Genomic DNA, 17,741 nt, shown 5'->3' with positions numbered 1-17,741 from the left:
AAACTTTCCCTCCACCACACGACTATGTAAACCAAAGCAAGACAGGCCACGTTTGATGGCATGGATTTTTTGAGGGGGAAGAATTTTTTCAGGTAAAAAAGCCATGGTAAATATACGGTTGGTTAAACTTTCCTTTTTCCTAATTCAGGCCATGTTTGATAGCCTGGATGTTTTTTTCGAGGTAAAATATTCCATGTTTGGTATGCAAGAAAATTTTTTCATGAACAAATGTAAATTTACTGCTGAACAACCATCTTTCTCCTGATACCATGACTGTGTGTCATGGGGCATTAGAGTCGGTAAGCAGAACAGCATCAACGCGGGGAGTTGCCATCCGGCAGCAAGCATCGGAAACCGTCGTCCCCTCAGGAATCCTCAAAGCTTTCGACAATCTCAGCTTCTTGACAGTCCTTTCCCCACCAAGAGAGCAGAACGAGGAGAAGACAATACCTTTAAATGGAAGGAAGAAAGGCCAAAACCACGAAAAGGGGAGGTCCCAAATAGGACGGCGAAAGTTTGTCAGCATCAAAAATTCAAAAAACTATCAGAAAGGGAAACTAAAATATCAAGAGAAATAGGAAGAATTGGATCAATCGTTCGGAGAGACTTACGAGAGTTGGTGAGGAGGGGAGGTGGGCTTGGTCCCGTTGGTCTCATTCTCTGTAGGGATGGTCTTCTTAACGACGGAGGAGGCATGCTTTGCGTTCATGGAGTGATGCCGCTTTGATGCCAATGGTGGCGCGGGGCCAGCCGCCTGCCCGATTCCTTCTCCTTCCCCAGCCACCACCACCACCCTGTCTTTCCTCGCGTCGCCCCCCTCGCCCTCCCCAACTCATCGAAGAAGCCCTAACGGCTACAAAAAAAATCGCTCGAAAAAAGTCGGACCCCAGGGTCCGACTTTTTTCCAGGGTAAATTTACCCTGGAAGCGAGTTTTGAGCGGGGAAAATTTTGCTAAGTTTGATGGCACCGGTTGAATCCGTACAAAAAAGAAAATTTTCCCTCCATCCACAGTGTTTTTCGTGGCCATCAAACGTGGCCTAAAGGAAAAAGAGAAAGGAAAGTTTTTGGACCCACGAAAGAAGTCGTTGTCAGCTTTGACAGGCTTAACAAAAAGCGATGGCCGATGTTATGGGTTCCATCCTTTCCCACCCACTTTTTTTTATGCAAAAACTTTGTTGATCAAGACTAAAGGGACATTGAATGGGCAACTGCCCACACGAACCCATTTATTTTCAATAGTTATATGGAATGCTTTTTGACTTCGTTCAGTGCTCTTATAATTGCTCCTTTCCCTAATAATATCCCGCTTATCTAGTCAACCGTGATTTAGCTTTTCTTATCTGATTTATAAAATCCACTTTTTAGTGTACAATAAACAAAAAAATTCATTTTGATATTTTGTCAGGTCATAAATATTTAGCAATAATGGATGTTAACGGATCGGATTCGAATCGGATACATTTTTAACCATATCCGCTTTTTCGGATATCTATATATTCGAATTCGGATTCAAATTCGAATAAAGCAAAATCATATCCGAATCCGAAATCCGACTTTACAATCCGAATCCGATCCGAATCTGATTTTTATATTTATATCCGAATCCGAATTTTGAACCCGATTTTACCATTTTTCAAGTATTAGATTGAGGATATTTGTCTAAAAATGAATCCGATCCGAATCCGAATCCGATCCGATATTCATGTATATCGGAATCCGAATCCTATCGAATGTCATTTATTAAATCTGAATCCGATCCGATTTCTTAATCGGATATTAAATTTTTATCCATATCTGATTTTTCGGATCGGATCGGTCGAATATCCGATTCAAATCGGATATATTGACATCCATTATATATATATATATATATATATATATATATATATATATATATATATATATATATGTGTTTCTATCTATTTATGACCCTAAACAATTACACATTATCACAACTCCATTTTTAGTAGTAGTTTTTTTTTTTTTTTTTTTCTAATCATTTGATATTGAACATATTTAAACATACACACATATATATATATATATATATATATATATCTTTTTCTGTTTATTTTTCTGGTAATCATCCTTAACAAGATCAAATGGCTGGGTGACTATTAAAAGTTAGGGTCATCATATATATATATATATATAAACCATGTTTATTGTTGCACCATACCATTGCTAATGATTATGCGTGGCAATTAGTATGATATATATATATATATATACACACACTATACTCTAACAAAAATCATGTGTATAAAATTGAATGATTGAGTCGTTCACAAAATTCATGTGAAGAAATTGAATAATGACTCTCGTAGCGAGATCATGGAAAAGATGCGATTTAGGTTGGGGAAATCTTTTAAAAGGTTAGCAAATCTAGTTATCCAGGTGGGTGGGTGCATCATCTGACCTGAGATCCCAGCAGAAAGGAAAAGTAAGGGACTCCTTTAAAAAAAAGTAGCTAGCTCAGCTCTTGGTTAGGTGAATCAACTCTTTCCTAGTTTTTGGTTCAAAGCTAAATCGCTTAAATAACACGTTTGTAAGTCCTCTACAATTCTTCACAATATTAAATTATAAATACAAAATTAAACTTTTCAAAAATGGGATATTATATAAAAAAAAAGTATATTTTAAAATCCCATAAAATTGGCCTTCAAATATGCATTTAATTCCGCCGACTCGAGCGAAATTAATACGGATGAAGACTGTCGATCATTGTTGTGGTGGAAGCAAACGTTGACCCATCTTAAAAGATTCCCACCGTCATATTAATTGAGAAAAAATTAATCAATTTAAATTTGCAACCGACTTGTAACGCATTAATGAGCATAAGCTTAGTTACCGGGCCAAACGTAAATCCTGGTTCTCAGTTTTTGGGATTCTTCGTTTTGTTTTGGGTAATTCTGTCATTTGATGTTTGTATTTACCATTTTACCCTTACATAGGAAAGATACTTATGAATCAATAGTTTAATCTCATAAACAATTTGATTGGACACATGTCATGTCATGCAGAAGAGGCTCCATGCTCTGACTTGGACACATGTCGCCTTACTTGTTCCCGAACGAACACATGTCATGCAACAAAGGCTACGCAAACTTGATGTAAATGGATTTAATTCACTTAACACATTTAGGCCTGTTTGATGTACAAGAATTTTTTTTAGTGTTTGTACTGCTTTTTTCTCAGCATCAAACACAAGAAATTAAAGTCAAACCTTTTTAAATCCAATTTATTTTAAGTCAAACCTTTTTAAATCCAATTTTTTTTTCAAAACTTATTGTACATCAAACGGAACCTTACAATATTTTTTTTTAGTGCGACAGTCATGGCCATGCACCTCCACATCCGTTGCAAAATTTTGAAAATTTTAAATTTAGGATTACGTTTTGACTGGCTAGCTTTTTCAAGAAAATTATATAAAAAAATTGTGGCGCCGCCTCGAAGTTAGGTAGCAAGAAAAGAGAGAGGGAAAAATCTGAAAGAGAGAGGAAGTCATTATTACAGAGTGGACTGAAAGCCACGAGAGAAGCAAGTTCTACCACAACCTCTGCGTCCCCGCGCCCCGCCAAACTGGCAGCTAAAGGGGAAAAGTTTTCCTTTATATCGGTGGGCGTGTTGAACGGAAGCATACGACGGTCGGCCAAGCAGCGAAGCAGGCCGGAGAGAAAAAGATCAGAGCGAGAGAGATGGGTTCCGAGGGTAAGGGCGAGCGTCTGCCTCAGGCAAAGCTACCGGAGATCAAGTTCACCAAGCTCTTCATCAATGGCCACTTCGTCGACGCTGTCTCAGGTTCTTCTTCTTCTTCTCCTTCTTCTTCTACAGATTGATTCTTCTTCTACAGATTGATTGGTTTTTCCCGGATTATCCCATTTATATACGTGTGCTGAGGACAACCCAGTTTCCAGTAAAACTGGGACAATTAGTTGGGATACCGATCTATGGTGGTAGAGTCTCTGGTCTCGGATTACACAATTAAACTCCTTCAGTCATGGTTTTCCAGATTTTAGTTGTTCCTGTTTACGGGATTAATTCCGCATTCAGTTTGTTATGCATTTTAAGTGCTTGTCTCAATTCTCTCTCTTTATATATATATATATATATATATAAGGAAGAGATATCCAGCCAATCAAAGTTCACCAGCCGTCCCATGTAATCAGAAAAAATGTATACATAATTCTCTTACCTAAATCAAAGGTTCTTTTTTTTCCTTTCTTTTTATATTATATTATATATATATATAATATAATAATAATATAATATAAAGAGAGATATCCAGCCAATCAAGTTTCATCAGCGGTCCCACGTAGTCACAAAAAATGTATAGAATTCTCTTACCTAAATCAAAGGGTCTCTCTCTCTCTCTCTCTCTCTCTCTCTATATATATATATATATATATATATATATATATATATATATATATATATATATATATATATATATATATAAAGAGAGAGAGAAAGAGATATCCAGCCAATCAAATTTCGCCAGCCTTAGTCAGAAAAAATGTATATATAATTCTCTTACCTAAGTCAAAGGGCCATAATTGCAAGAGAGAGACATCTAACACCAGTATCTTCATCTAATTACAACAGCTGTCAAGAGAGGATTTATTCACTCAAATGCAATGAAAAGTCCAAAGATTATATATATATATATATATATAATTTAGTATGAACTCATGTGCAAAAAATTATAATTTAGTGAGCTCAATTTTTTTTTTTCCATTTAATTTCACCATCTCGAAGGGAGAGTGTTGAGGTGTGGCTTGTTTCGAGGAAAACTTGGGCGTTGGATTTTCTCTCTTTATTATGAAAATTAATTTGGCTTCCCAAACTTTTTGAGTTTTTGCGGTTCAAGGATTATGGCCCTAAATCAATTGCCAAGGACAAATCTACGTGGTCTCACTATAGCCAAGCCACTTATGTGAGCCCACCTTTTTGTCATGTTCGCAAAGTTCGAGCGGTTGAGTGTGGAATGGGACCCGAGCGAGCAAAGTAAGCACCGTTTCTCAAGTCAACATCTTAATATGAAAATTATTGGAAAGGTAAAGAAAACAATCAAATTATGTAAATGAATCCTAATTACTTTAATTTTCTTCAGAAAGTTTTCATTCATTATGCATCATCTATCTCAAGGAGTAAAAAGTTTGACATCTACGTGCTTGTCATATAGAACCGAACCCACGACGCACCTGTACCGTGTCTACCCAACCAACTATGCTGCATCCCTTGAAACTAATATGCTTTTCATTGTTAAATGGTAAAAAGTTGAAAAGTTCAATTCGGGAAAAACTTACCGCTATCAAACAAGCTATATAATACAAAGCATGTTGCAGTAGCCAGTAAGTGGTTCTTTCTCACATAGAAAGTAATCCATACACAGACGCCACAACGGACATGGCAAGATCTGGTCCGTGCATGTGTCTTGTATCAAGGCTCATTTCTTTTGAACCTTATCATCTTCTGACTAAAGCATTTGCTGGTCGGATCTTTAGTGGATGATGTTTGATTGCTTGTCCTTTGGGGACTCGGTTTTCAAACATAACGGGGTTGTTGCTTTCTCTAGAATTCTTTGTGAGACTCCTGCTTCTCATTTTCATTTGATGGGAAACACTGTGTTTTTCTTAACCTAACACTGTCTCTTTCTATTATAGAAATGAATTAACCAAAGTTTAATTGGGGTTCCTTTTTGGCATTTTTAATTGGGTCTAGATGTCGAATTCACTGGGAAAAGCTATTTTTTCTTCGAAAGAGATTGAATAATTTCTCTTAAACAGAGCAACGTAGCATTAGAGCTTGCAATAAACAAGATTTTGTTTTAAAGAGTAAATGGTAGGGATGGATTTATGCATCATAATTAAGTAGGTGTGCATGGATGAGATGTCGGTGCGCTTCGGCTCCCGTAACTTATTTTTTAAATATTATTTTATTTATAAATATATAATTGTACATTTTGTTATAATTAATTGTATTTATAAATTAAATTATATTAAAAGTATATATTTCTATTTTAATCGAGCAGTTTATCCGATGCTTGCTTTAGTTCATTCAGAGATAAAAACAGATATTTACAACATTGGGTTATGGTGAATTAAGAAAGAAAGACCGGACGGCCCAAATGATTTGACTGTGGTATAGGGTGATTTTAGGTTTGATGCACACTCAACTCACCACACTCAACTCACCACTAAACCTGGGCGGCGGGCTGGGCCACCAGCAGGTACCCGATACCTTGCCTGGGCTTGATCCGATCGGCCGATGGGAGCTCGATCCAGCCCAATAACTTTTAAATAATATTTATTATTATTATTATATTATTAATAATATTTATTAACTCTTAAATAATATTTATTATTATTATTATTATAAGGAAGGCCCATATTAAATAATATCTACTACTAGTGAAGAACACACTAGTCTCCTAATGCCTATCAAATTTGGTTTTCAAAAGTTTCCACACACAAAAGGCACAAGAATGGAACTACAAAGTCCACCAATAATTCAAGTGCCAGCAAGTTCCACGCAAGTAATAGGTGCCACAGCCATCATCTACTTTGATGATGAAGCCATGAGGTGGTACCAATGGCTTACTCACTCAAAACCGGACCACCCTCACTTAGGAAGAGCTAGGTTGGAGGGACACTTGTTTAAAAATATTTAAATCTGTTGGGACACTTATATATATATATAAATAAGATTCTCAATTAAAAATAAAGAACTTTTAAGAGACTGGTTTGGGCAATTGTCCACACCACTGAGAAGAGTTCATTGATAAATATTTAAAATTCTCATTTAAAAATACAAAACTTTTAATAGACTGATTTGGACAACTGTCCACACCAGTCACTATGTAGCTATGCCACTGGAAGGGCTCATTGATGAGATTAGGGATTAGAGTTTTGGAATGATAATAAAGATAACGTTGTTGATTACATGAACCTTAAGAGGATACAAACAATGAAAATTTGCTTGATTATAGTAAATCACCAACAATCATCAAACATGATCTCTGGATCTTTTACACTTTTTGTTCAACAAAAGCATCAAACTTGATTAAGTTTATGGGAACAAATTGCTTTTGCATTCAGATCATGGATCAATCTAACATGGCACGGGCGTGTTCTTTTGACAGGGAAAACCTTCGACACCATCGACCCGCGGACAGGAGAGGCGATCGCGAAAATTGCAGAGGGCGACAAGGAAGACATTGACCTCGCCGTGAAAGCTGCTCGAGAGGCTTTTGACAAAGGACCATGGCCCAGGATGCCTGGCTCAGTAAGACTCATACTCACTAGAACCATGCTAAGTTTTATATTGGGTAGGACTTTACTTTTTGACAGCAATAACACATTCTGATAATTTTGCTCAAAAAATGAGGTAAATTCATGGAACAGTGAGTCATGGCGTGTCATGAATCTATCATATTTTTTGGAACAGATTTATAAAACAGCCACAATGTTACTCATAATCACAAAAAACACATTATTTTTGAAAAAATGAAATGTTGTTTGAAACTGAACAAAAAAAAAAAAACACGTTTTTAACACACTTTTTCACATTTTTGTCACTTTTTTTTTATTGTTTAATGCCAATTTTTTTTTTCATTTTTTTATTTGTTGCAAATATACTTTTCTTTTGATGTTTGTGTTATTCTCATTTATTTTATTTTTCTTCAATTTTAGTTTTTTAAAATTTTAAAAATTTACCGTATTTTTTTCAAGTTTGTCGTATTATATTTGAGAAAAACCTCGCTATTCAAAACTCCGAAGCGTTATTTGTGAATATGGTGTTACTGTTGCCAAACGGCTGCCATTGAATATCTTAATGCTTGTGTGTCCTATTTTACTCATCATTGGATCACTAATTGGTAGAAGTCTGATTCTTCTGCCAACGATTTATAGATTATACTTGTATTGCCTTTTTAGTTGCAAATGGGTTGTTCTGAACCTGATCTGGATTCAGATCCCGATCCATTTGAAGCAACTCAAATTTGTCGGTCGATACTAGCCAAACAGCTTACGTTTCCTGTAGTCCCTGGTTTTTTAGTTCAATCGCCATGATTAGAACAGGCAATAAAGTCTGACCCTTAGATTCTGAGATGGAGCGCCCAAATAAATACACTATATCCAATGCTCTTACATTTTAAAAATCAGATAGATTCGGTTCAAAATTCTGATTCAAATTTAGATATTCATGTACAAATCAGATTCGGATCGAATCCAGATTATAAAATCAGATTTCAGATTCAAATTCGGATATGACTTTTTTCGTTTTTGTTCACATCAATCTGAATATGCTAACATTCTAAAAATGGATGCAGCTAATCATATATACTATTCGAATCTGTTCGGTTGACATCCTTATCTTCGAAAATATAAATGGGTCAGATATGTCTGGTCCAAGCTTATCAATTACTAGATTAAAATGTTCATAGATAATGAATTTGGATATGCATATGGATCTGGTTTGTCAGCACCCTCATTATCTAGAGGTGACACTATAAGTAAAGCAAAAAGAATCTATGGATTCACAAAAGAAAAAAGGAAGAGAGTAGACAGGTCAGATAAGATCCAATCTTGAACCAAACCTTGCATCAGCATGGTATATTATTGCTGTCCATGAGATATGGATCCAGCACGGGTCTGACTCAGATTCAAATTGTTGATCTGGATATGACCTTATTGTAAAATCTAGTTGAACATGGGTTTCCTTCGTTTTCTTACTGGACTGCTGGTTTTAATCTCATCTGTATTTATTTACGGGGACGCGTCTGGTATTTGCAGCAAAGAGGAAGGCTGATGATGAAATTCGCGGACCTGATCGACCAAAACGTGGACGAACTGGGCGCGCTCGAGGCAGTCGATGCCGGCAAGCTTTTGTTCTTGAACAAGATCGTCGACATTCCTTTCGTCTCCGGCAGCCTCCGGTATTACGCAGGCGCCGCCGATAAGATCCACGGCGAGACCCTCAAGCTCAACAATGGGCTCATCGGACACACTTGGCGGGAGCCGATGGGCGTGGCTGGGCTCATAATTCCATGGAATTTCCCGTCGCTGCTGCTCTTCTCGTGCCTAGCCCCGGCCCTCGCAGCTGGGTGCACCGTTGTGGTCAAACCGGCGGAGCAGACCCCTTTGACCGCGCTCTACTTTGCCCACCTTGCTAAGTTGGTGAGTTGCTAATGCTTTGTATCTCGGGGTTCAATGGTGATGAAAAAAAAAAGTAACCGTTGGATTGGTTTTTTTCTTTCTAGAATTTTTTTCCACGGGGTGAAAAAAAATTTCTAAGATAGTTGGGCTTCCAAAACATTCATTTAATCTATTTTCATCTTTCATTCTTTTCAAACTGAGAAATTTATTTCCAGTAACATAAACCTAAGTTCAACAAACATAAAAATGTTTTGGAAATATGAATTTCGTTTCTTTTTCTTGAATTCTTTTTCTTGAATTCATTTCATGAAATAAGTTTCTAAAAACTTCTTTCTAACTCTATATTTTCAATACATCAAACGGCCCCTAAAGGAAATTTCCAAACAAGCAAACGTGCCCTAAAAGTGGGCTGAGCCAACCATGCAAATGGCTCCTCGACGCGGCCTGGGCAAGTCGAAAAAATGACAAAATGAAGGTTTCTTATTGGTTGATTGTATGATTTTTTTTTTTTAAATTTTTTTTAACGCTTTTGTGAAAATTGCAGGCAGATATCCCAGATGGAGTGATCAACGTAGTGACTGGTTTTGGGCCTACGGCCGGAGCTGCACTTGCTTCTCACATGGACGTTGACAAGGTAAGGGTTCCTTGAACCCTATGCTTAATCTATCCCAGGGCGGAGGCAGGTGTGTGCGCGCATCGTGTGACAATTGTCCGTAGAAACCGATAAAAAAAAAATATTTTCATATTGATATTTCAAGATTTTTTTTCTCAATTATATATCGAAACTCTTTAAAAATTTAAAATTTTATAACTAGCGTCTCTTATCTGGAATTTTCTGTCTCCGCTCATAATATCTGTCATTAGCCAAGTAGGTGGACTCGGAAAATTCAAAAAATTTGCTGAAATTAATTGAAACATGCATGCTCAAATTTGTGAAACTTTTATATTCGTGCACATAATGCCTGACTGATGTTGGTTGCAGCTAAAATTTGCTTCTAATACTAAGAGTAGTCCTCAACTTGCGCTGCAGATCAGTTTCATAGGTTCAACCGAGGTGGGGAGGTTGATCATGGCAGCGGCTGGGCAAAGCAATCTAAAATCTGTGACCCTCGAGCTTGGGGGAAAATCACCTCTCATAGTCTTTGATGATGCAGATGTAGACATAGCTGTTGACCTCGCCCATAAGGCCTGCTTCTTCAACAAGGCAAATCTCTATCTCTGTCTCTCTAGATCTATCTCTTTATATAAATATCATGAGCCAAATATTCTTCCTTCATCACTTGATCTTTACTCCTGGTTCTGGCTTTGCAGGGCGAGGTATGTGTTGCTGGAACAAGGATTCTTTTACAGGAAGGAATTTACGATGAATTTGTGAAGAAGTGCGTGGCGAAGGCAAGAGCAGTGGTGGTGGGAGACCCCTTTGATCCCACCGTTACGCAGGGTCCTCAGGTAAACTTTGCTGCTCAAACAATGGCGATGGGGAAGAAACCATATCCATCTGCAGATCACGCAGTTAATGTTGATTCTTCATCGCGCCATCTTTCATTTTTCTTTTCTGCAATGTTGTACTGGTTAACAGGTTGACGAGAAGCAGTTTGAGAAGGTGCTGTCCTACATTGAACATGGAAAGAGGGAAGGAGCAACCTTGCTCACAGGTGGTAAAGCTTGTGGAGATGTTGGTTACTATATTGAGCCTACCATTTTTGCAGATGTGAAGGTATATACATACATAAATTCTTCATCACATTCTAGAATGTAGCCTAGCATTTCTGTTCCCTGTGAAAAAGGGACACATGCACACACAAGCACACAAGCACACACACAATACATCCGCATCAGCAGCAGAGCTGAAAATTTTAGCTGAGGGGCACTAACTCAAAATCCTCATATTTTAATGGGCGCTAAATGGGCATTGTCGAGGGAGTTGCCGCAACAGTAGGCAGTGGGTCTCCATTTTAAAATTTTCAAGGTATCAACTTCTTTTGGTATAAAAGGAGAACACTGATGTGCAAGTTAAAGTATAGTGGTAGTGTCTATGTTAAGACACTAGAACACTGATGTGCAATTTAAAGTATAGTGAGAGTGTCTATGTTAAGACACTAAAAAGAGGAAGAGAGAAAAAAGTATGGGAGTCTCACCTCTTGTTGAATAGTAGAATGAAATACTTTTATTGTTCACTGATAACATATATAAATAGGTTAGTATGATTGTATCTCTACAACTGATCCACATGTGTTTGTGTATGCACATCTGTACATTTAGGGTTTACTTAGGCAATCTGTCTTTCAAACATCTCTCTGCACATATTCAACATGAAAAAACAAAATTCTGTGTGTGTGTGTGTGTGTTTGAACCAACTGCCTAGATTTGAACTTATATGCTAGTATAGCTTAGCTATTAGACTGGGAACTTTTTGTGTCTGTATACATTTGAGCAATCAAAATGTCAAAATTTATTCAGTATTTCCTTTATAAAATGTACGCAACAAACCATGGTCTACAGGGCTGAGCAAGCAGTTACATATCAGATTAAGTAAGAAATGCATTCTAGCATCTATTGGGTCACACTTAATTTGTTGTTCCCTAATCTCATACTGCAGGATGACATGATCATTGCCAAGGAGGAAATATTTGGACCGGTCATGTCCCTCATGAAGTTCAAGTAAGTATTCTCTTGCTTCTTTCAATAGTTTGAGCATGAAGTCCGGAGTAAGGTTGCCCATCAGGCTAGCCTGGCTCGTTCGATAAGAAGTCAGACTCAAGCCGGGTCACAATCTGGGCCTTGCCTAACTGATCGAAATTGTAGCCCGAGGCAGGGGTAGAGCCAGGATTTTTTTCAGAGTCGAACCAAACGGTCCAACGAACTTATCCATATAGGGCAAACTAAATCCGAATCTAAAAAATACATTACACAACAAAAAAATTTCAATTTTTGTAATGTAATTTTTTTTTTCAATTGGTTGGGTTGGGGCCACGGCCTAGGTGGGCCCCCTCCCTCCGCCCCTGGCTCGAGGACCAGCTTGATTAGAACAAAAAAAAATGCTTTCAATATAGAACCCGGCCCAAGAACATATCAAGCCGGCTCAATGCCCAATTTTACGGCCCAAGCCCCGGCCCGAGTCGGGTACCTGGCCTGATGTTTACCCCTAACACAGACCACACCAGATCTGTTAGGGCTTTGGCTATGCTTGGCATTTGACAATCCATTCACAGCTAAAGAAGCATCCAAATATGAAAATGGTGAAGCTTGGTCACAGTAGTTTCATCTTTCTGGTAATATTTTGGGAAGAAACAAAAGGAAAGACAAAGACTTCCTTCTTCTTAACCAGTTATTTGTTTTGGGCTGTGATGATCAGGACCATTGATGAGGCCATTGAGAAAGCCAACAAGACCCAGTATGGATTGGCTTCTGGCATAGTGACCAAGGACATAAATGTGGCCAATACAGTTGCAAGATCTGTTCGGGCCGGGAGCGTTTGGATCAACTGCTACTTGGCGTTCGACCCGGACTGCCCATATGGTGGATACAAGATGAGTGGGTTCGGCCGCAACCTTGGCCTGCATGCCCTTGACAACTTCCTCCAAGTTAAATCAGTTGTCACTCCAGTTCACAACTCTCCTTGGCTCTAACCATGTACTCTATATTTATGTCTCATTTGTTGAATAAATCCATGGTCTTTTAGGAGGGATCACAAAGAGTTTTACCAAACTTGAGTAGATTGTCTCCAGGGTTCATGTAATTTTAAAGAAATGAATAGTGAACTGCACTAAGTGGAGCATGTAGTTTAATTCCAAAAAAGAGAGGAAAGAAGCATATATATATATATATAATGAAAATGCTGGAGTTTCAATATCTTTGCTCCATCTCTCCATGTCTTGGTTCAACACATTCTAGAACTGTCAATTTAACCTACCACAGCCATCGCCTCAAATGGTGTTAGCATACCTAGTCGATCAAGGCACAGTTCAATTTCGTAAGTGCTACTTTTTTGGACCATAAATGGTAGGCACTAGACTCTAGTTGATGAATATATCGTACTCGACACATGTCTCGATGCAATTCAGACACAGGAAAAATGGGGGAGCAATCAAGTCTTTTGCAGGTGGGTTTCGAACTACTACTGTTTGCTTGAAACCTACCACAGACATCACATTAAGGCTATAACACTATATTCCTGAATTTCCTTATTATATGCAACTCCGTAACATTATGATCACCGGTTTTAGTTAAATTATGGGAAGTATCACAATATTTATCTACTTTATTTGCAAAATCAGCTTATTTCAAATCCATAAAATATTTTACTGACAATGTTAAACATGAGTCTTGTCTTTCCTTTCTTTTTAAATTATAAACAGCTTAGTTTTATGAAGGAGAGCGCTTTGCAAATCCTTACGACGAAAAGCCAGAGTAATAAATGAAAGGTTGAACAAGAAATTAGATAATAAATGCAGTCCTATAAAAAAGAAAATCGAATTTAATTAGCGGTTAGAAGTTACCAGATGGTTAAATATTAACATAATAAAACATTGTTATACCATAAGCTGTTGCTAATACTCCTGTGGCATGGCGCTTTTAGCGACAGTTAAACATTTTGACCAGCAGCTGTCAGGGCTGCGTCATTTTTAACAGTAGTAGATACTTTCGACCCTTCAATTCCCACTCGATGCAATTCAAAGCGAGTTCAAATTACAAATAATTCAGGTATTTTTTTGGTTAACAAGCTAATAATATTTGTGAAATTTTTATAGGAAACAATTTTGTTCGGAAACTTTACATGGCTGAAAACCATTCTCACACTGAAAAGCTTTTAGCCTTGTTTGGATGTTTGGATGGAGAGAAAGAGAAAAAAATAAACGAATGAAAGAAAAAAAGAAAAAAAAAGAAAAAGAAAAGAAAATTGAATAAGAGGAGGAAAAGTAGATCAAAGAAATACGAAAGAAAGAGATAATTATAAAAGTCTGCATGGACAGAAAGGGAAGAAAATATTAAAATGATATTTGATAAAAAAAAAAGAAACAAGAGAATTTAAGTTAATGTACAATAATGGCCAAGACTTTGAATTTAAGTTAATTTATCTTCATTTTTTGTTTGAATGAAAAATAACCAAATAATCGATGTCACCACTCAAGATTCTAAACCATGCAACCAAATCAAATCCTCGATGTCACCGTTCTTACCCTAGATCATGGAGTAATGCAGCAGGGTTGAGTTTCAGTCCATAACCTTGACACCGTTCATAGAATCTCGTCTCAACGTGATGGTTTCTCCAGCTATTGCATGCAAGAAACAAGAAGATCCACCCGGGAAAAGCTCCATCCAGTTTTTGCCCACAAAAATTTCATGCAGGAGATTTTTTCCCTTCATTCCAAAATCGATTTGTGTTTGCTGGACATAATCCGAAACGACGGCCATTCCAAGCCGTATCTCCTCCAGGCATTTCATCAAACACTTACAGCGCACCCTTCAACGTCACCATTCTCCAAACAGGAAGCCAACATTGCTGTCCATGTCCCAGCCAACAATACATTGGCCATTGCTCGTTGAGTTGACAACAAAAAGAAGTAGCAATTTCTTGCAATCGACCTGGTTCTTCTTGGGAGAAAGGCTCCCTTACCGGAGCACCCCTTTTCAGAATCAGAGTTGCTGTTGAGAGAAACCGCCGCGCGTAATTCCGGTGGCAACAGAGTGGCCCTAGAGAGGAGGCCAAGCACGGGACGGGAAGACCGGGCGCCTGCCTCGTCGCGCATTATTTCCGGTCCTCGATCAGAAGACCGATCATTTGCTGCAACTGTGGAACCTTATCGTCTCGCTCAGCATGAGAAGACAGCCTCAGGCAATGAAGCTTGGAGGCAATGCCCGCGGCTCTGCATGGAGGTGCTTGGGCCGTCCGATCCTATGGCGGAAGCCATTGGTGCACGCAGAAAGGAATCGGGCAAAAGAATTTCCGTGGAGAAAAGTCGAACACCTTCTTGTGGTCCGATTTTTTTCTTCGAGGATGTCTTTCCCCATCCCACTGGGTTTTGGAAAAACTTTGGTGGATTGATGTGCCCGGGAGAAAAAATCGTCAAAAATGAGGAAAAAGTCTGTGAACGACTTCGTCTTCTTTTCCTTTTCCCTGGCGCATCAAACAGGGCCCTATTGGAAAGGTTATTCAAAAAGTGTTGCCATTGCCGTAAAGCGTCCGCTTGTGTGACTCGACGCCTGCGCTTCGTTTCGGGTCGAGGCATTAGACCCGAACCGAGAGTCGAACGTCCCAAGCCGTTATGGCGGGAAACCCTTCTGCCGCCCCAGAGCAGAGGCCCTTAGTTCCGACTCCATCGATCAAAATTCTTCCGCTCCCAGTAGCTAGGGTTTCTGCAGCTCCAAATTAGAGAAGAAGAAGAAGAAGAAGAAGAAGAAGAAGGGAAGAGATGCCTAGTTACAAGATCAGGGGGGTCGACGTGGAGTTCCCTTTCGATGCCTATGATTGCCAACTCGTGTACATGGAAAGCGTCATCCGATCCTTGCAGGAGGTGCGTCTCTCTCTCTCTCTCTCTCTCTCCACTTGGATGGAATTGGACTAGACAACCAAAACGTTCTAGTTTTTTCTTTTGCTTTCTTGTGCATGGTATGGATGATCGGGAATTGGTTTGGACTGGTCCATTCGTTATTCTTTCTTCTTTCTAATAATAGGGAGGGGAGCCTTAACTCCCAGCAGCCTTGCATTGGAGGGATGTTCCGCAGATGGGGTGTTGGAGGATGACAATTTTTTTCCCTATCCTATGTTGGTTAATATAATTAACCTAAATCAATTCTTGGTTAAATTTCATTCCTTCCTGTACGCTCAACAAGACTGTTTTGTTGTCAATTTTATTGGCCTCGATTATTTTCGAGGTGAAAGATTGAAGATTTAACTGTGGTGGTAATTATAGTGTTAACTTTTTGGTCAAGAAGGAACTGAAGAAGGGATTGACTGATTTTTTTCCTTATCTGGTGATTGACAAGTCTGAAAATCCTATATATTTTGACATCCAATGAAAAAATGATGCTTTAATGCGGCTTTGTGAATCATCTTTCTTGCTTTCCTTTTGTTGCTGTTGCATGAAACATGATGCTAGGAGTGGTCCACTTCCGTGGCTGACCACCCTGAAATATTTCGAAGTCACAAAATGATCTACGAAATTCATGAGTTGCTTCAAATTAAGGTAATTTAAAGGCATGTTATGATGGGTTAGTTTCTAGGTTGCCTAATGACTATGGCTGCAAGCGCCACAAACTTGGCATATGAAACGGTGTCTGTGTTTTCTTCTCATCATGTGGAGATTGATTTGGAGACGATGATGATGACTCTGTTGGCACTAGGGCTACCGCAGGCCGTGCGTATAATATTTCTCTTCTGGCATGCTTGGTAGTGCAAAAACTCGCATACGACAATGAGAAACTTACTTATTAAAGGTTGACGTGTATACAAACTTTTGGTTCTTCGTGACGACAAACAAAATGCATATTTTTCTTAGACATCATCTCCACCATCAATGTTTGACTATTACTTTCATTGGACATATTTTTGTCAGGGTTTAATTACTGTTCTTTTGTTAGCAAAATGTATTCTGATGAATAAAATGGTTCCTTTTTTTTCCCCTAATAGTGGTGTCATTCATGGTGACTTTGGTTTCTATTTTTTTTGGGCTTTTTGTTACCTGTCCTGTGGTCTTTTGTTAGCTGTTCTTCTTGGGTATCTTGATTGCTTGTCACATGCTGGTTTGTTCAAGATCTTCTCAGACGTCTACCTTGTTACTTGTAGGACAAGTTATTCATGTAACTTACGGATATCTGCTAATAAAAAAGTTCCTGATGGATGAATTTTGAGTGTTTCTTTCATGCCCCAAAATACACCAACAATTATTATCTGGAGTGTCATTGTTGTTGTGTCTCCTACAGTTGCCTAGACCAACACAATCATAAGACCACAAACAAAAGCATACACATTTTTAGTAAATAAAAAAATTATTATTAGTTCAACTCTATAACAGTACAGTTTTGCGCACCTTAATTTCTCTTAAAAGGTTTATCTGTCTAAGATATAAAACCAGAAAAATGATCGACTATGAATGAACACATTTGATTCACTTTGTTGTTTGTCATGCTTGAACTGGCTTCTGAGCATTTTTTGGAAACCTTTTCTTATCACAACCTTTATCACAATCTTATTGTGGAATTGGCAGTAAAAAGAACTAAATATTTAGTGAGCACTATTACAGATCATAAAATCTTATCTCCTGATGATGTAGTGGTTCTGCTATTTCTATCTATTATCGATGCAAAAGATAAATAATGTGAAATTGCAAACCATTGTGAGCAATGTATTCAGGAACTGAGTAGGGCATATCCTCAGATCATGTTCTTCATTAAGTTGTTAAAATTGGAAGTCGGATAGAGGTTGATCTTGACAGTAAAAAGGCTAATTGGGACTAGTTGGTCTAATATGGTCCAAGTCAGTTGATTATAAATAAAGAAATACATATATTTATATGAAAATAAATGCAATGCATATGCATCTGCACAAGAAATGCATATACATATACACAGGCAAACAAACA

General features: G+C 38.1%; 2 protein-coding genes across 8 annotated transcripts in view; both read left to right on the top strand.

Moving 5' to 3' along the window:
* Positions 1–3,516: 3,516 nt before the first annotated feature.
* Positions 3,517–13,011, top strand: LOC116262734 (aldehyde dehydrogenase family 2 member C4-like). Its single transcript, XM_031642227.2, has 9 exons — positions 3,517–3,802; positions 7,146–7,288; positions 8,797–9,180; positions 9,704–9,793; positions 10,190–10,363; positions 10,471–10,608; positions 10,739–10,876; positions 11,759–11,820; positions 12,515–13,011. The coding sequence occupies exons 1-9, from the start codon at positions 3,700–3,702 to the stop codon at positions 12,786–12,788; spliced, it is 1,506 nt and encodes a 501-aa protein (XP_031498087.1). The 5' UTR covers positions 3,517–3,699; the 3' UTR covers positions 12,789–13,011.
* A 145-nt stretch (positions 13,012–13,156) lies between these two features.
* LOC116262678 (regulator of telomere elongation helicase 1 homolog) overlaps positions 13,157–17,741 on the top strand; it is a 49,539-nt gene continuing 44,954 nt past the window's right edge. For 3 of the 7 annotated variants that reach the window (XM_031642176.2, XM_031642171.2, XM_031642162.2), the window contains exon 1: positions 15,343–15,674. In XM_031642176.2, coding sequence (XP_031498036.1) covers positions 15,573–15,674 — 102 coding nt within the window. In that variant the 5' untranslated portion in view covers positions 15,343–15,572. Of the gene's footprint in view, positions 15,675–17,741 lie in introns of all 7 variants that reach the window. The other 4 variants (XR_004174517.2, XM_031642207.2, XR_004174516.2 and 1 more) reach the window with 3 other exon arrangements.

Source organism: Nymphaea colorata, chromosome 1 (genome assembly GCF_008831285.2).
Source record: "Nymphaea colorata isolate Beijing-Zhang1983 chromosome 1, ASM883128v2, whole genome shotgun sequence".
NCBI classification, from domain to species: domain Eukaryota; kingdom Viridiplantae; phylum Streptophyta; class Magnoliopsida; order Nymphaeales; family Nymphaeaceae; genus Nymphaea; species Nymphaea colorata.
The sequence above is the reverse complement of the archived record's forward strand: the minus strand, read 5'-3'. Positions and strand labels throughout refer to the sequence as shown.